The 20333-nt window shown below is 43.7% G+C and overlaps 1 protein-coding gene across 3 annotated transcripts in view; it reads right to left on the reverse strand.

The window, feature by feature from the left end:
- RPS6KC1 (ribosomal protein S6 kinase C1) overlaps window positions 1-20333 on the reverse strand; it is a 287188-nt gene that overhangs the window by 239297 nt on the left and 27558 nt on the right. For all 3 annotated transcript variants that reach the window (XM_029593219.1, XM_029593217.1, XM_029593218.1), the window contains exon 4: window positions 13221-13336. In XM_029593219.1, the coding sequence (XP_029449079.1) occupies window positions 13221-13336 (116 nt within the window). The remainder of the gene's footprint in view (window positions 1-13220; window positions 13337-20333) is intronic.

The following is a 20333-nucleotide window of genomic DNA, read 5'->3' on the forward strand; positions in this document are numbered from 1 at the left end:
AATGTACTTAAGTTGCCTAACCAACTGTAACTTATAAAAAAAAAAAAAAAACCCAAATCTTGATAACTGTCTTTATCTGAGCATTAAATGAAAAGACAAAATCAAAAATCACTCCTAAATTTCTAGCTTCAGTTAGTAATAGAAAAAATTGACCCTTAAATTGCACTTGCTTGAAATCTTCCAATATGGGTGACAGACCTATCAGGAGAAATTCAGGTTTTGCAATATTTAAGGCAAGTTTATTCAGCATAATCCATTCATCAACTGCATGTATGCAGGACGACAGAGTGCTGAATGTTGTTTAGAAGAAAGACCTCACTGGGGAAAAAAACAAAAATATATATATATTTTTTTTTTTTGTCTGCATAGAAAGTTCCATGGAAAGACAACAGTTTCCCTAATGGGGATAATACAAACTGAAAATGTAAGGCATAAGACCAACCTTTACCGCTGAGAGATTCCTGTCTATCTTGTTGAGTACAAGCTATCAGAATGGATTTGAACCACTTTAGTAGCATACCACTAATATTAATTTCAGCTAATCTATTTAGCAAACTTCGATGACCAAGGGTATCAAAAATGGAGGAAATATCCACCTCCTTTATCAACTTTACATTAGAGGGCATGAATAGTTGACATAGTCAGTGTCTCTTGTCCAATAGTTTGGTCAAAACCATACCACTGGGGATCGAGAATATTATTCTTATCTACAAAATTTTATAACTGTGTAAGTGCACATTTTTCAATGATTTTACCCTAAGATGGAATATTCAGTATGAATATTCAGTATTCAATATTCACCTGACAATCACTAGTTGTCCTTCACGCTTACCCGCGCTGGCATATACACTCCCGAATGGACCCTGACTCTTACAGGTTAAAGCACCATTAAGCTTTAACCCGTACGCTCTATGATATCACTTTATATTTATTTCCTGCCTTATCTTCTTTCCAGCTTGTTACAAGCTTCCAAGTTCTATTTCCCTGTTGATTGTAACTTTGACTTATTCCTTCCTATTGTTCATTTTTGTTTACCTGAATTGTTACCACTGTTATACCTTGTTAACTGTAAACCGATCCGATATGGTTATTTACTATGAAGGTCGGTATAAAAAACTGTTAAATAAATAAATAAATAAATAAATAAGATCCTATAGTATCCATGTTCAGCTGGATCTAATAAGGGCTTATTCAAAAGCAGACACACGATTGCATTTTTTAGTGAGCTTGGCAGAATCTCTTTAGAGAATGAGGTATTAACAACTTCTTTAAAAGGGTTCACATATGTATGTCCAAGACAATGGAAAAGCAACTCAAGCAAGGATCTGTACCCTGGTAACCTTTAAAGAACCTAATATCTCAAGAAGTTGAGATGAAGCCACATACTGAAAGAAACACCAACTGAAGATGCAGAGATCATATAGACTTAAGGAGGTTCAATAATAGGTGTCAGGGCTTGGTGTGCTGGTAAAGGGGTAACCCCCAGGACTGGAGCAGCTGATAGGCTGGACACAGGTTGGAGCAGGACCAGGACAGGAAGGAATCCATCTATACCGGCCAGCTCCCCCTTGGTTGAGACTTTGGGCTCTGCTGGCCGGCGGGACTTGGATGGCCCAAGAGTAGGGATTTAAGGACATCCACAAGAGGAGGTCTAACTGAAGAACAAAGGAAACAGAACAAGGTGCCCACAAGAGACAAAAAATAAAGACAAACAACCGAGACAAGGGAACACAGGACAAACAAACACAGAGGAAATAGGAGGCCACAAACTAAAGCCTTAAACAGAGCCAAACAAGAAATAAAACAAAAGAACACAGAGCAGGCCACAAAAAAGGGGCCAACACTAACAGCAAATACAGGAACAAAGCAAGGCAGAATCAGAGGCTAGGAATCCAGCAGCCACAACTAAGGCTAGAGAAACCCAAGTTGAGGCAGGGAGCAGCATGTGAGGCAGGCTTATATGAGAGTGGCTGAGCTGTTTAGGGAGCCTGCAAAGACCTGTGCAGATAAGACTGCGGCCCACTGAAGGCCTCTGCGGAAGGGAAGGCCAAACAGCCGCCAGAAATCCTCACAATAGGCTTTCTCACCAGGAGAAACTTGGCATAAAGCTTAGCAATTTTATCACCGAAAATATATGTAAATACATCAGCATCTGGGATCCCAATGTTAAACATGGGGTTACTTAAAAAGTCACTTAGGGATTGATTTTCAAAAGCATTTATACTTAAAAATGGGTTTTATACATGTAAATGCAACTTACCCATGTAAGAGGGTTTTTGAAAATTGCTACAATATATGCCATTAAATTATCTAAAGGATTTACCTGCATAAGTGCACTTTAACAGGTAAATGGCCTTTGAAAATTGTTACAATAGTAGTTACATTTACACATGTAAATTCTTTTGAAAACTGCCTCCTAACTGCACAAAACAGTTTAATAAAAGTTAAGTTACTTTCATGGCACTACTTTCCAATTTTTTTTAACAATTGCTTCTGCCCACATATCATGCTGCTCAGTCTTCATCACCTCTTCAATGCAAACTGGTTCTTTCACTTTATGATTCACACTGTTGCAATAATTTATTTATTTAAAAACTTTTCTATACCGTCGTTTAGTAAAGCACCATCACAACGGTTTACATTAGGCACAAAATAAGTTTGGTTTATAAATTATCGAGAGAGTGCCAATAAATTTTCGGTTACATGTTTCAATAATATACTCTATGTGGAAAGTGGATTGGGATTTCCATTTATATGATTAATAGGATAATCATATACGTTCTATACTGTCCTTCTCTTAATTTAATACTTAATTATGATGAAAATAATAACGTAAGCAATTACGCTTTTGGGTGACTTTCAGCTGTGTGTAGGTGTTCTTATTCATTGACCTCACTGTGAAAGGCTTTTTTGAAGAGCCATGTTTTTAAACTTTTTTTTGAAGAGTTTTAAATCTTTCATTAGTCTTAATTCGAGTGGTAATGTGTTCCATAATATTGGACCCGCTAAAGATAGTGCTCTCTCTCTAACTTGGGTCAGTTTTGCTGTTTTGACCGAGGGAATGGTTAGTAGAGCTTTAAAGGCTGATCTGAGATTTCTCTGGGGGGACATGCAATCGTAGGGCAGTGTTTAACCAATCAGCATTTTCGTCATTGATTCGTTTATGAATTGTGCATAGCGTTTTAAATTGTACTCTTTGTTCTATTGGTAGCCAGTGTAAATCTGCAAGGGCTTGGGTGATATGATCTCTTCTGCCTTTTCCAGTAAGTATTCTGGCAGCCGAGTTCTGTAGTATTTGTAGTGGGTCTGACTGTTGTATATGGTAATCCTAGGAAAAGTGTGTTACAATAGTCTGTGCTAGCAAATATTAATGCTTGTAGTACTGTTCAAAAGTGTGCTTGCGTTAATAAGGGTTTTAGTCTCCTAAGGACCATTAATTTGGTCCTCTAACTTTCAGTGATATGTGTTGCTTAAGGCTGAGTTCCATGTCGATTATTACTCCTAGGTTTCGAGCCTTTGGTTTAGGTACTAGTCTATCAGGGGTTGTTACTTGTGCATTGAATGACATAGCTCCTGCTTGACTGGTTGTTTCTAGTCTTCCCTGATGAGATTTCACCAAGCATGACATAGATGATAGAAGTTCATGTAATGATTGTCTCATTATCAAGTGACTTCATCATCGCTTCTCAGTATTTCATCAATTTGATAATGGCCATTGTTTTTCTCTTCATTTGGGAATTAAGTGTCTTGATTATATTTCCTCAAAATGTGACCTCCATTTTGTAGAATTTCAGCTCCTTTTCTTGACTCAAGAAACTTTGGATCTCTGCTCATCAGAATATTCTTCATTTTAGGATCATACAAGTGATATCTTTTCCCGTTTTCGCAATAACCAATGAAGATCGTAGGTTTGGTCTTAGATTCTAACTTTTTCTAATACCGCTTGGGAATTTAATATAAACAAGACATCAAAATACTTTTAAGTATCCTACAGATTGTACCTTGCCTGTCCATATTTCTTCCAGTGATTTGCCTTTCAGTAATTTATTATATCAGTTTCTTATATAAGCAGCAGTATTTACTGCTTCAGCCCAAAACTTGACTGGTAGTTTAGCTCTTATCAGCTGTTGCGTTCGGCAGTCTGCGGGACAGGCCTGCGGACCGCTGTACTTACCTCCAGCTTCGAGCCCGGTGAAAGGAGTGCCGATGCCAGGTAAGGCCCCGAAGGAACGCACAGCAGGCCATTGCGCTCAACTTGCCTGCATCATCCCTCATGCGCAGCACCATTCCTAGGCGCACAGGCATGTCACTTCAGGGAATTTAAAGGGACCGTGGAGAGAAAGTCTCCGCTGTCCCTGCTGATGTCTCAAGGCTGCTCTATTTAAGGGCAGCTCCCCTGCAGCAACGCGCCTCGGCAATAGGTTCACTACCTTGAGCAGAGCAAGTTGCCTCAGTGTTTGTTCCTGATCTTCGTTCCTGGGTTCTTTGCCTCAGAAGTCCCTGGTCTTCATTCCCCCATTCCTGGTCTTCACCTTTTCTCTTGTGGTCAGTCTTCAGTTCTTCATCAGGTCTTCGTTTTGTGGTCAGTCTGCAGTTCTTCAGTGTCTTTTGTGTCCTCCTGCCTGCCTGTACCATTCCTTACCTCCATACCTCCTATCCATCCTGCCTTCCCTTGGACAGATCTCTGGTTCTGACTTCGGCTTGTCTGACATTCAACTATGCTTGAACTCTGCCTGCCACCGACCATTGCCTGAATACATCTGAATGCTATCTGCCTTGATCACTGCCTGCTTCAGACTATGCCTGAACCCAGCCTGCCCTGGACCCTAACCTGTGACCCAACCATCTCCACTAACATCCAACTCATCAGCGGAGGCCCCCGCCTAAGACCTGCTGGCCTCGGCACCCAAGAGCTCAACCTAAGGGAACGAGGGCTGGTAAAGGTGAAGGTCCAGTTGAGCTTCTGTCACAACCAGCTTCGCCAGCCAATGGAGAGGACCTGCAGGGCTCCTCCCTGCAGGAGGCACCAACTCCATCTCGGTCCAAGGGTCCACGCCCGCAACATCAGTATTGTTCTTCCTGCTTCTAATAGCATTTAATTAGCACATTCTGCAATTACATTTTGGGATGGTGAATTCTATACTTGAAATGGAGAAATTACTTACCTGATAATTTTGTTTTCCTTAGTGTAGACAGATTGCCTCAGGACCAGTGGGTGGAGACGGAGTCAGATTTCAAAGCTGACGTCACCCTAGATATACCCCTGCAGTGACCTCAGCTCCTCAGTATCCTCCTCGAAAAGCCATTGTGGATATATATCTTGCATAAACAACTTGATTAAAACTGATTAAACTGATTCAACTGATTAAAAAAACTGGAGACCACCAGTGCACTCAACCAAGTTAATGCCGACACCAGACTAACTGAACTAGGGTAGGCAATGGCTTACCCGTAATTGTTTAATCTCGAGGTTCTCTTTCCAAGGCCCTCCTTCTCTGGGGCAGCCATGGGTGGGATGCTGAGTCCATCTGTCTACACTAAGGAAAACTAAATTATCAGGTAAGTAATTTCTCCATTTCCTAGCGTGTAGCCAGATGGACTCAGGACCAGTGGGATGTACAAAAGCTACTCCCGGACAGGGCGGGAGGCTGCCCGTGGCCCACTTAGTACTGCCCTTGTGAAGGCTGCGTCTTCTCGGGCCTGGATAAGGTATGTAGGGAGGACCATGTCGCCACTCTAAAGATCTCGGCAGGCGACAGCAGTTTGGCTTCTGCCCAGGATACTGCCTGAGCCCTAGTACAATGAGCCTTAACCTGTAGGGGTAAGGGCTTTCCTGCCTCTATGTAGGCTGCCTTGATTACTTCCTTGATCAAGCGAGCTATGGTCACTCGCGAGGCTGCTTCACCTTGATTCTTCCTGCTGTGGAGTGCAAACAGGCGATCCTTTTTGTGCACCTGTTGCGATTGTTCCAGGTATCTTTAAGGAATCTGCCAACATTTAGATGGCGAAGAAGGCGGGAGTCTTCAGAGTCCTTATGTTCCTCTGGAGATGGCAGGGAGATGGCTTGGTTCAAATGAAACTCGGAGACCACTTTCGGTAGGAAAGAGGGGACAGTGCAAAGCTGTATCATTCCAGGAGTAAACCTAAGGAACAGTTCCTGACAGGATAATGCCTGTAGCTCAGAAATGCGATGGGCAGAGCATATTGCCACCAGGAATACCGTCTTCAATGTTAAGAGGCGTAATGACAGACTGCGCGCATTGGTCTGAAGGAAGCTCCAGCTAGAAAGCCTAATACCAAATTGAGGTTCCATAGGGGCACCAGTCATTTTAGGGGTGGTCGAAGTTACTTCACCCCTTTTAGGAAACGGGCCAAGTCTGGATGCGCTGATAGACTGATTCCGCTCACTTCGGCTCTGAAGCAGGAGAGGGCTGCTACTTGAACCTTGAGGGAGTTGAGAGACAACCCTTTCTTCATACCATCCTGTAGAAATTCCAGAATCTTGGCCGTCCACAGGGTACCCCGCGGTCCTCACACCAGGCTTCGAATATTCTCCAGATTCATATGTATGCCAGAGATGTTGAGAACTTCCACGTGCGGAGCAGGCTGTCAATCATGGCCTTCGAGTACCCATGCTTCTTCAGGTGTGTCCTCTCAAGGGCCAGACTGTAAGAGAGAATCGAGACGGATCTTCGTGAAGAATTGGGCCCTGCTGGAGAAGGTCCCTCTGTGGAGGTAGGCACAGAGGGCTCCCTAAAAGGAGTCTTTGCATGTCTGTGTACTATGAGGGTCTTGGCCAATCCGGGGCCACTAGTAGAACTAGTCCCCTGAGTTGTTCTATCTTGTGTATGATCTTGCCCAGTAGTGGCCACAGGGGGGAAGGCGTACAGTAAGTCTTCCTCTGGCCAGGTCTGGACGAGGTCGTCGATCCCTTGGGAGTGCAGCTCTCGTCTTCGGCTGAAGAACCTGGGACTCTGGCATTGAGAGAGGTGGCCAGAAGGTCCATGGCTGGGGGACCCCAGTGATTTACTACCAGTTGGATTGCTCTGTTCGACACCGCCCATTCCCCTGGGTCCAGGCTTTCTCTGCTAAGGAAGTCTGCTGAGACGTTGTCTTTCCCTGCATTGTGGGAGGCCGAGATCCCTTGTAGATTTACCTATGCCCATGCCATGAGAGGTTCTATTTCCAGAGACACCTGCTGACTTCTGGTTCCTCCCTGGTGGTTGATGTAGGTAACTGTTGTAGCGTTATCTGACATTACTCAGATCGCTTGCCCTCAGAGCCTGTGGCTGAATTGCAGGCACACTGGTCTGACTGCTCGAGCTTCCAGACGGTTTATGTTCCATTGTCCCTGGGCCGTCAGTTCCTGACAGTGAGCTCCCCACCCTTGTAGGCTCGCGTCTGTGGTGAGCACGATCCAGTTCGGTGGGGATAGGCTTACTCCCCTGCTCAGGTGGTCTTCCTGTAGCCACCACTGAAGCTGAGAACGTACCTCTGCTGGGAGTTGGAGGCAGACTGAGTAATCCTGGGACAGTGGGTTCCAGCGTGAAAGTAAGGAGCACTGGAAAGGTCGCATGTGAGCCCTTGACCAGAGAACGAACTCCAGGGTTGATGCCATGAGCCCGAGGACTTGAAGACAGTCCCATACCTTGGGACGTGTACTGGTCATCAGTCGTAATTGCTCCATCAGCTTCCTCCTCCTCGGGGGAGAGAGGAAAACCTGGTTCTGTTTGGTGTCAAACAGGCCCCCAGATACTCTAGAGACTGAGAGGGCTGTAGACTGCTCTTGGTCGTGTTCACGACCCAACCAAGTTTCTCCAGTAGGTTCTTGACTCTGCTGGTTACCTGTCGGCTTTCTTCCGAAGACTTCGCCCTGATCAGCCAGTCGTCCAAGTAAGGGTGTACCAAGATCCCTTCCTTCCTCAGTGTTGCTGCCACGACCATCATAATTTTGGAGAAAGTTCTGGAGGTAGTTGCTAGTCCGAAGGGTAGCGCTCGGAACTGGTAATGGTGTCCCTGTACCACAAAGCGTAGAAAATGCTGGTGAACTTGATGGACTGGAATGTGAAGGTAGGCTTTGGAGAGGTCCAGGGAGGTTAGAAACTCTCCTGGTTGTACTGCCATTATTATGGAGTGGAGAATCTCCATGCAGAAGCTTTTGATACAGTCCTGAATAGGAAGCTTGTAAATAAAATGAGAAGCTTGGGAGTGAGCACCAAGGTGGTGGCATGGATTACAAATTGGTTGACTGATAGGAGACAGCGTGTAATGGTAAATGGAACCTACTCTGAAAAGACAGCCATGTTAAGCAGAGTGCCACAGGAATCAGTGTTGGGACTGGTTCTATTCAATATTTTTGTGAGCGACATTGCAGAAAAGATAGAAGGTAAAGTATGTCCATTGCGGATGATACTAAGATTTGCAACAGGGTGGACACGCCTGAAGGAGTAGAGAGGATGAAAAGTGATTTAAGAAAGCTGGAAGAGTGGTTGAAGATTTGGCAGCTGGGATTCAATGTCAAGAAGTTCAGAGTCGTGCATCTGGGATGTGGTAATCCAAAAAAGCTGTATGAGATGGGGTGTGAAAGACTGATGTGCACAGACCAGGAGAGGGATCTTGGGGTGATAGCATCTGGGGATCTGAAGATGGTGAAGCAATGTGACAAGGCGACAGCTAAATCCAGAAGAATGCTGAACTGCATAGAGAGAAGAATAACTAGTAAGAAAAAGGAGGTGATAATGCCCTTGTACAGGTCCTTGGCAAGGCCTTGAGTATTGTGTTAAGTTCTTGACCCTGTATCTCAAAAAGGATAGAGACAGGATGGAGACTGTCCAGAGAAGGATGACGAGAATGGTGTGGGATCTGCATCAGAAGACCTATGAGGAAAGGCTGAAGGATCTGACTATGTATACCCTGGAAGTGACCTTTAGATTCCTAAAAGATGATTTATGGACTCTGAACCTTTATCGTAGGAAAAAAACCAAAAGAACTAGGGGTCACGAAATGAAACTCCAGGGGGGGGACTCAGAACCAATGTCAGGAAATATTTCTTCATGGAGAGGTTGGTAAAGGCCTGGAATACCCTTCCGGAGGAGGTGGTGAAGAAGAAAATAGCCAAAGAATTCAATGGGGCATGGGATAAACATTGTGGATCTCTAAAGGCTAGAGGATGGAAATGAGATAAGTGTGCAAGGAAGTAACTTACTGTTACTGCGATTACTACCCTTAGCAGAAAGCATGGAGATTACTACCCTTAACATTATATGCTTTTAATGCAACTGCAACATTGCTCCCCACTTAGATGGCGAGGGAAAAGAGGAAATGGATTCAGAACGCAACCGAAGGCCTTGACTTCCATGGTCTGGGATGCTGATATGCAGACATAGGGAAAAATGCACAGGGCTGTTTCTACAGCCAAGTCCTAAAGGAAATGAAGAAAGCGTGCATGGGGGTAACTTGCTGGTGCGGCGGTTACTACCCTTAACCAAGAAGCCTTGATACTTTTGATTCAACTCTGCTTCAACAGCAGGGGAAGAGAGGAATTGGATTTAGATAGCAACCAACAAGGCCCCAACTCTTATGGTCTGGGGAACTTGGTAACCAAAGCACTCAGGAGTAGGGTTCTCTCACCACTGGTACAAGACACTTGCACTCATAGATAATTTTTTAAATAGGAAGGCTTTCCAAAAGTTGGCTGCTTAACAACTGATCACAAAGGACAAATCGACAGTCAAACAATAGAGTACAGCAACTACTGTGATCTGTAAATGCCTACCCAACAGTTCCCCCAGACTCACTTATCCAGAGATTCCACAGATGGGGAAATTCCCTGGACTGACAAATAAGTGGACCCTCCTGGCTGAGGCAGCTACTACCCACATCCTTTTACTTTATAGCTCTTTACAGCTGTGAAAACAAACACAGATGATATAATCCAACTTTCTTGGCTATTCAGGCACCATCACCCTTGGCTCGTTCTGCACTGATCCAATAAAGGAAGCAAAGCTTTCAAAAGCTTGTCACAAATGTATTAAGTTGATGCAATAAAAAGGTCACACCTACAACTTAACTGTTGACCCTTATTTCTACACATTTCCTTATTTCCATTCTGACAATCAGCACTTGATTTTGTTTCTCCAATTGTACTTTTCTTCTCTGTCGCCGTTTTCCTGTCTTCCTTCTCATTTTCATTCTCTTTCACATTATTTTCTCACTCCTTTCCTGCTGGTAGTACGTTTCCTTCTCAGCCTTCAGCTTGTGTTCACATTCTTTATCTGTCTCAGGTACATTTTTCTGTCTCTTAACTGGCATTTCTCTGCCTATCTCTATTTTTTTTTTCCCCTCCTTGTCCCCCCACCCTGACACACTGAAGTATGTCCCACTTGGTACACTGCTCCTCTCATGCGGCTTTAGTCTTTCACACTGCCCTGCAATGTACAGATGAAGCTATGAAGTGCACCTCGCAAGCCTGCGCGGGTCCTTCACTCTGCCCTCCAAGCCAGCAGAGGGAGCCAGTGAGAAATGAATGGCATAATCAGGACAGCAATGCTAATGGAGGGGTTTCAAAAAATGGTGGGGGAAGGCAGGCAAGTTAGAAGAGACTTCAGAACCTATGGGGAACACACTCTCTCAAGGCATACTCATGGAACATAAAGAAGCAACGGGAACATTTTCAAGCTCAGGTAGGTACCAAAAAGTCCAAAAGTCAAACATATTTGGACTTTATTTTGAGTTGGGAGCTACGGATGATTCTTCTGGTACTCAAGAGGCACAAGTTGAACATTGGTACAATTAAGTTTTAATTTCATTGACAAGCGGATTGGAGCACTATTACTAATTAAATATGTGGACAATGTGAGATAAAGCCTATCAATTTAATTTAAAAGCCATTCACATACTTGCACTCCAGGTACCACAGCTATCAGTTTCAGGTTAGAGCACGTTACCATTTCTCACTCACTCACTCTCACACACATCTTTTTAAATTTCTTTTTCAGTTTTATTAGTTACATAATATTTTACATTCAAAACTATAGGTGTTGAACAGTACTTTTTGATCCTATTGATCACCATCAACTCCTTGATACTCTGTCCTCCTTTAGAATTCATCCTATTTTGGTTCTCTTCTTACCTCTCCCATTTCACTTTCAGTAAGTCCTCTGGTGCAGCCTCCTCTACTGCCATCCCACTACCAACTGGTGTGCTTCAGGACTCTGTCCTAGGTCCTCTTCTCTTCTCTCTCTCTCTCTGATCTCTTCCCATGGCTTTCAAGACCATCTTTATGCTGATAATTCCGATTTACCTCTCTAACCCAGAAACTGCATCAGGAATCCAGTCCCAAATCTCATCCTGCTTGTCTGACATTGCTCCTTGGTTGTCCCCCCACCATCATAAATTCCATATGGCCAAGACAGAACTCATCTTTTCCTCAAAAACGTCTTCTCTCTTTATCCATTTCTGTGGTTAACATTGTCATCCTCCCTGCTCAGCCCATAACCTTGGAGTCATCTCTTTGACTTCTTTCTCTCTTCTTCTCTACACAGATCCAAAACATTAGTAAATGGGTCACTACTTTCTCCATCACCAGCAAAATCCTTCCCTTCCTTTCTAAACACACCATGAGAACACTTACCCACTCTCCCATCACCTCCAGCTTAGACTACTGCAGCCTGCTCCTCACAGGTCTCCCAGTGAACCATCTCTCTCCACTATAATCTATCCAAAATTCAGGTACATGATTTATCCACTACATCCATACAACCCCTCTTCTCAAGTCATTACAATGGCTCCCTATACTTTATCGCATACATTTCAAGCTCCTCTTACTCACTCTGCAGCTCCTCTCATCTCTCCCTACACTCCTCCTTGAGAACTCTGCTCATCAGACAAGTCACTCCTATCTATGTCCTTGTTCTCTACCACCAACTCCCAATTCCGTGCTTTCCATCTTGCTGCATCATATGCTTGGAAGAGACTTCCTGAGTTTATGCATCATGCACCCGCTTGTCTTTTTCAATCAGTCTAAAACCCCCACCTTTTTGAGGCTGCTTTTATTTGATTATCCAGCTTACAGCCTTATTGATTTTAATCATTGTCTTAATGTATGAAACAACCAAAGAATCTTTTGTCCTGTACATTATGATGAGGCTGTATGTTCTACTGAAAAGTGACTGTATCTTATGTGTGTTTGCAGTGTTGCATAAATTGAGTAACACTATAGAAATGTTAAGTAGTAGTAACACAGAGTAAGTAAGTATGGAGAGTGCATATTTTGGGGGCTAGGATCAGGAATTTCATGACCTGATTATGTCCCACTCTAGAGGCTACATCTCCAGAGGGATGCAGAAAGAGCTGAGACAATCCGAATGAGCTATGAAAATGGAGTCTAGTCTGCACCATATAAGGAGGACAGAGAGAGGTGGGATATGATAGAGACATTAGGATTAAAGGTACAAATAATGTATAAGAGGCATTTTTCAGTAAAAAGGAAACTCTGGAACGAGGGCTCATGATAGGAGGCTGGAGAGGAACAGACCCAGAAATATCTAGGAAAGAATTTTCTCCCAGAATGAAAAGTGGTTAAATATCCAGATTCCATAAAACAAAGTCTAGTAGCTTTTTTTTCTTTATAAGCATTTATAGAGAAAGATTTGGGCATATGCAAGAACCCACCAGAACCTGCCTCTTTCCATATTTATTTTTCTGCTAGGACAAACGCAAATCAAGAAATGCATTACAAGTGCTACCGTTCACTGGGCTAACTCAATACGTGTGTGACCAGCTTTCAAGAACTCTGCTCCTCCCGTCAGGTCAGTGCAGAATGAGTGATGGATGACGTTGGCTGAATATACCAGTACACTACAGATCATATTACAATAGTGTCGGTACTTATATAGTCAGACATCATCAGCCTTGGTTTATTTTACATGATCTGATGAAGGGAGCGCAATTCGTGGAAGCCAGCCACAAATGTATTTATTTAATACACTAAAAAGAAATGTCACCTAAAACTTATTTGTTGACCTTTATATTCATATACCTAAGTACCCCCATAGGCACAGAAAAGGGAAAAAGCCTTAATAAATCAGCCTTAAGTGATCAAACAGAGCGACCCTGCTACTCATGCTAGGACAAAGAAACTATATTTGGCTGGTATCAGTTTCCACCTGCCGTCAGGTTCTGTGGTCAGAGAACGGCGACAGATCACGCAGGCCACGTACCTTAAAAAATTCTTCACACTGATGGCTGTTATAGAGGGCAGGGATATTGGCAGAAAACTGCAGCAAGTCTTCGGCACACTGTCTCCTCTCTTCTATCACGCTGTCATCAAATCGCCCTGCAATAAAAGAAGCAACGGGGTCAGATTTAAGGACCCAGGCAAAAGCCAGAGGTTTGTCTGCCAGGCTTTGAGAGGGCACAATTTCTGGCCCAAGGGTTTCACTGCCTGCATCTTCTAGTAGGGAAAAAGATACCAGAGAAATAACTGTGCAGGCTGAGACTCGGGCAGAAAGTGTGGCAAGAGACTTTTGCCCACAAGGGCTACATTTAAGAACTGGGCAAAAATCCCATAGTGTTTTTTGCACCAGGCAGGAACTAATGAACCTATTTAATTGTAAGTTGTTTTGGGTTTTTTTTTTGTTTTTTTTAATTTATGTTCCCCAGTTCGTGACACTTCATTCAGGTCCTGCGGGTACTTCCCTGTCCTCAGAGGACTTACGCACAAGGACTCACGCACAAGGACTCACAAGGAGAGGCAGTGGATTTGAACCCTGGCTTCCCTGGTTCGCAGCGGGCAGCTCTACCGGTCAGAGAGTGTACACTGCCATGAACTGCTGTTAAAAACCCAGGCTCCCACCACCTCCTTAGGTAACGTGTTTCACTGCTTATCTACTCTGCCAGTTTGCAAGGTCCCTGCCGCACTTTAATCCGATTACTCTCTGGCCTATTCACCTTGCAGATGGAGAGGAGCTGAGCCCCATCTACAATAGAAAGCCAAGAAAACACGGAAAAGCCATCACAGGATACCATTTCCATAATACCAACATTTTCCTAAGATTTTCTTTAACAACAAAAAGGAGGATAAATTGGCTCGTAAAAATCAATAATCCCCAGTGGAATCTGTCAGGGATGAAAGGACTTTGGGAAACTCCAGAGCGAACGTTCCTGTAAGCACGTGCCTTACTCGCTGGGGACTCTAGCTGAAATCTAGTTAAGTGTATGGAAAGTTTTGCGTTTTTTTTTGTTTTTTTTTAAACCAAAACAAAAGGCAGCTTATACGGTGGAATGAAGACAGGCTATGAACCTAGCCAGTGGTCACTTCCTAGAAAGAGATCCCGTGATCCAACCTGAAGCTGCCAGCAGCAAGCTGGCTCGGTTATCACCATGCTGCACTCCCAGGCCTGATTCCAATGTGTTTTTTCCTGTCAGCGGCATGGAAAAGATCGAGGTAACAAGGACAGGAAGGGCTGGAAAGCCGTGTGATACAGCATTTTTCCCAAGAGGGCTGATCATATGATACCATTAACCTTCTATTTACAGAACTTTACCTTTTTTTTTTTTTTAATGCAGTTCCTCTCCTATCGTTTGTTTCGATGGCCCAACACAAACATTCAGATCATTGGCTGCCTCAGACACAAAGACCGGTGTGCTTTGAACTGCTGCATCCCTCGGCTGTTTCCAAGCAACCTCCCATGGTCCCAGACTCCCCCGGCCTTCTGTACCCCACATTCCCCCTTCCTTTATTCCACTGGCCTCCCGCAGCACCACACTTCCCTCTGCTTTTTTTCCCCCAGGCAGCTTTCCCTTATACCCCCTCCCCATTTCTTTTCCTAGGTAACCTCCAGTAACCCCCATATCCCCCCCCCTCTGTGTTTTTTGCCCCCATGCAGCCTCCCCTGGCCCTGCATGCTCTCAGCTATTTGCAGGCAGTTTCTTTTGTCGTCACCACCACCCCCTCTGCATTTAAATACAGTAAACTCCGACTATACTTATATAAGGTTTAATGATTTTTAGAATCATTTTTGAATAAATTAAATAGCACTGCTACCAAGGTGCACATTTTAACATCGGTCAAACATGCAAACTTGAAAGTGGGCAAGGAGGGAAAATGGGGACATGGCGTATTAACCGCTCACGGTAACACTTCACCTGTACATGGGATGATATTCTGCGCAGGGTATAAAAAGAAAGCCATCGGGGAAATTCTTCAAGCGCTCCTGCACTCCAAGAACATTACGCTGGAAATCGACGCTGTATAACTTTCAGACCTAGCTGCGGTACAGCACGCACGCCTGTAAGTGGATGCGCAGAGATTTATTCTAGGATTTTACGCACTGTGCGGTGGGAATTGCACAGTTATGAAAGACCAAACAGTTCTGCTCTCAGAAGACACAAATAGTTCCAATGCAAGAAATGCATCCTCTCTCTACCTGTTTTAGAACCACACGCGCGTATAGTCTAAGTCTGCAAAAAAAACAACATGTATGCATACCCCCCCTCCAATTTATCCACGGAGGCAGATATTTTATAAAGTACACATGTACACCGCTTTGAAAATACTTGCGTGCGTACTTGACAGCACCAGTTCCCCGATACCTCCGCCAGTTCACCTAAACCCGTTAGCCGCACTTTACCCTGAAATCCCCACCTCAGGTTCACCCAGACCTCCCACCCAAAAACTGCAGACAGCACACAAGCCGGATTTCACTTCTGCCAGTCCATTAACAAGTGTAAGAGTGTACGAATATGTTCAGTGAAGTATACGCGTGTATCTCTTGTAAAAAAAAAAAAAAAAAGAAAGAAACCTACTGCAGCACAGACTTCTGAGCTCTGACCCAGAAAGCTCCTAGCCTGCCCCTTTTTTCTGCCAGTAAAATCTGCATGCAAAATGGAAAATACATGTGTATGCGCATTTATAAAATAGCATATACGTATGTACATTTACATGCGTGTATGCTGTTTTTATGCGCAAACCTCTTTAAAAACATACTCCTAAGTGAACGTTATCCCTGTTGTCCATTTCACAAAGGGTATCTGCTGTGCTGCAGGGACAAACCTGATCCAGGACCTGTGATGTAATCTGACATTTTGCAGGCTGAAAGAGGGCACGAGAGGGGCAAGGGGCTGCTCCAGGAGCATCACGGATGCTGGATGCTGTAAACTGTGTAACGCGCCATCCAGCTGACACCAGTAATCAGGTGAAATGCAAAAGTACGGCACATGAGACAGCAGTAATCCAAATGAGCCATGAGCAAAACCTGGCGCTTAAAGGAAAGACGGATGTTTAAAATGTATTAGCTCTCATTGCCACCCTTAAAACAAAGTCTATCCAAAGCTCACTGTGCATAAAGAGCAGTCACTTACTACAACCCCAATGCGCGTTTCACCCCGACTGCCATGGTGCGGAGGCAACTGCTCTAGCTAAGCTCAGACCTATGTCCCTTTAAAATTCCGAGGATCAATCCTGCATTGTAAAACCCACCCAAATGCACAGTCCCTGAGGACGGGCAACTTATTTCTGCAAAAGCTGCTTTCAAATCCACACCACTCTTACAAATCCAACTCAATTAAACAAACGCTGCTTTCCACAAGGTAAAGATACGTGAAAACATGTGTTGGCAGTCCAAACAGAAGCCGCCATCTGCAAATCTCCCTGCTTCCTGCCGAGTGGTTTCGTTTCTCCTTGGCAGACGGGTTACGCCAACTGCACAGAAACCCTAGGACTGCTGGAATCCAGATTTCATCTCCGTAGATTTCATCTGAGGTTCCCCGCTTCATCCGATGACCTAAGATCCCCAAAATCCCTCTCTGCTTCACCGATGCAAAATCAAAATGTCTCCCATTTTTCAACAGGAAGCACAATACAAGCGAGGGGTGAAACATTCACCAGGCGCCTAGAGACCAGCTCAGCTCATTCCACGCTCCGCAACTGTTGAAGAGGGGCAGAAAGTAGAGATAAGAAGGGACCTATAAAAACTGGTTTGTCCATATTCACTTGGATTTAAATATTAAGTAATTAGTCAAACTGACTGGTTCAGAATTTTAACTTTCGGAATATGAAGAAGACAAACAGCTGCACGTTCCATGTCAGAAACAGGCATTTCTGTGGTCCCATACAATTTTGAAACCTCTCAAGGTGCTCGTTTATAAGGATGACACCAAAACATGACACTCCCACCCTTGAAAATATCTACAAAGCACCTTCCGGAATCTAATATTAAAAAAAAAAAAGTCTCCCGATATCCTGATTTGAGGAATTTAATCACCAGAACTAAACAAGCTTCGGGACAGATTTTTCAACTGCCAAGACATAAGCGGTTTATACTGATCATTTGAAGGGCCACTTACAACTGGGGTAAACAGTGACTTATCCCCTTGACCCACTTACGAACGCGTGGGGGTTCTACAGCACACATACTGTTAGTCACATCTGGGGGACTCGTTCTGGGCAGGAGCAGAAAATAACATGGGAAACAGGATTCTCTAATCTCCGCACATTATTTTCCATAAATTTATTATATTTATTTTTTATACCGCCTATGTCAGATAAACTGTGCTAAGCAGTTTACAAAAATAAAAAATACAGGCAAATAAACAAATTACAAAACATACACTAAAACAATATCATACATTAATCATCATACATTAACTATAATAACATAGGGCACAAATGTACGCCCAATTTTATAACATGCACGCACAGCCACGCACATGTTATAAAATCCGGGGTCGGCACGCACAAGGGGGTGCACACTAGTGCACCTTGCGCGCACCGAGCCCTAGGGGAGCCCCGATGGCTTTCACCGTTCCCTCTTGAGTGGCCTCAGAGGGAACTTTCCTTCCACCCGCCCCCCAGCCCTACCTAAAACTCCCCCCTAACTTTTGTTTTATAAGTTGCACCTACCTCTGGGTTGCGCGCAGCGGACCTTCGGAGGCCTCTGGCCACGCCCCTCCCCTTTTTTCAAGCCCTGGGACATTCACGCGTCCTGGGGATTTGCGCGCATCGCCAGGCCTATGCAAAATAGGCTCGACATGCGTAGGGCTTTTAAAATCTGCCCCATAGGTGAAAGCCAGTTGAAAGCAATGGGCTTTCAATTAACATAAGAAAATGTCATATTAGGTCAGACCAAGGGTCCATCAAGCCCAGCATCCTGTTTCCATCAGTGGCCAATCCAGGCTATAAGAACCTGGCTAATACCCAAAAACTAAGTCTATCCCATGCTACTGATGCAATTAATAGCAGTGACTATTTTCTAAGTCAACTTGATTAATAGCAGGTAATGGACTTCTTCTCCAAGAATTTATCCAAACCTTTTTGAAACCAGCTACACTAACTACACTAACCACATCCTCTGGCAACAAATTCCAGAGCTTAACTATGGACTGAATGAAAAAGAATTTACTTTGATTTGTTTTAAATGCTAACTTCATGGAGTGCCCCCTATCATTCTATTATCCGAAAGAGTAAATAACCGATTCACATCTACCTGTTCTAGACCTCTCATGATTTTAAACACCTCTATCATATCCCCCCTCAGTCGTCTCTTCTCCAAGCTGAAAAGTCCTAACCTCTTTAGTCTTTCCTCACGGGGGAGCTGTTCCATACCCTTTACCATTCTGGTCGCCCTTCTCTGTACCTTCTCCATTGCAATTATATCTTTTTTGAGATGCGGCGACCAGAATTATACACAGTATTCAAGGTGCCGTCTCACTATGGAGCGATATAGAGGCATTATGACATTTTCCGTTTTATTCCCCATTCCCTTTCTAATAATTCCTAACATTCTGTTTGCTTTTTTGACTGCCGCAGCACACCAAGCCGACAATTTTAAAGTATTATCCACTATGATGCCTAGATCTTTTTCCTGGGTGGTAGTTCCTAATATGGAACCTAACATCGTGTAACTATAGCAAGGGTTATTTTTCCCTATATGCAACACCTTGCACTTATCCACATTAAATTTCATCTGCCATTTGGATGCCCAATTTTCCAGTCTCAGAAGGTCCTCACAATCCACTTGTGATTTAACTACTCTGAATAATTTTGTATCATCTACAAATTTGATTACCTCACATGTTGTATTTCTTTCCAGATCATTTATAAATATATTAAAAAGCACGAGTCCCAATACAGATCCCTGAGGCACTTGTGGTTAACTAACATGTGGTTAGTGCAGTTAGTATAGCTGTGTTTAAAAAAGGATTGGATAAGTTCTTGGAGGAGAAGTCCATTACCTGCTATTAAGTTCACTTAGAGAATAGCCACTGCCATTAGCAATAGTAACATGGAATAGACTTAGTTTTTGGGTACTTGCCAGGTTCTTATGGCCTGGATTGGCCACTGTTGGAAACAGGATGCTGGGCTTGATGGACCCTTGGTCTGACCCAGTATGGCATTTTCTTATGATCTTATGTTCCACTGCCTGCTCCCTTCCACTGAGAAAATTGTCCATTTAATCCTACTCTCTGTTTCCTGTCTTTTAGCCAGTTTGTAATTCACGAAAGGACATCACCACCTATCCCATGACTTTTAACTTTTCCTAGAAGCCTCTCATGAAGGACTTTGTCAAACGCCTTCTGAAAATCCAAGTACACTATATCTACCGGTTCACCTTTATCTACATGTTTATTAACGCCTTCAAAAAAATGAAGCAGATTTGTGAGGCAAGACTTGCCTTAGGTAAAGTCTTATAGTCAGTGATACTCCTAATAACCACAGGAAGGGCCAACAACAGAAAAGGCTCTGGCACAAATTGTTTGCATGTGGCAGTTTTTCACAGGTGGAACAGTCCATAGCTCTTTATCGGCAGATCCGAGGGACCGCGGGGGGAACATACCTAGTTAGCTTATTGGCAAGATTGGATGAAATACACCTGAACGGCCATTGGAAAAGTAGCATGGTGCCTACTCAAAATAATTTAAAAAAAAAAAAAAATCAGCAAGTCCGACAGCACACAAGTTATCAAGCTAAAGTAAGCACACAACTTGTCTCCAGGATATTCAGAAGAGTACTAGGCTGTATATACCCAGATAAAGTTATCAAGCTAACCCTAGGATGGCTCTCCATGCAACTGAAGTTAGCCGAATACTGAATATCAGAGTTATCCAGCTAACTCCACCCCGATATGCCTCAGACTTATCCAGATAAGTCCTAAACTGAATATACCTGAATTAGTGAGGAGGAATGGAGAGCGGAAGGAGAGACAAAAAATGGGGTGTGTCTAGCTAAGTGCCGCACTCAGCCGGACAAAGTCCGTTGTGTATGGGCCTCAGATGTGTTTAAACTATCTTAATAAGGCATGTTACCCCTTTCTGGCTAGCTCTTCATTGTTACA

Source organism: Rhinatrema bivittatum, chromosome 3 (genome assembly GCF_901001135.1).
Source record: "Rhinatrema bivittatum chromosome 3, aRhiBiv1.1, whole genome shotgun sequence".
NCBI lineage: Eukaryota > Metazoa > Chordata > Amphibia > Gymnophiona > Rhinatrematidae > Rhinatrema > Rhinatrema bivittatum.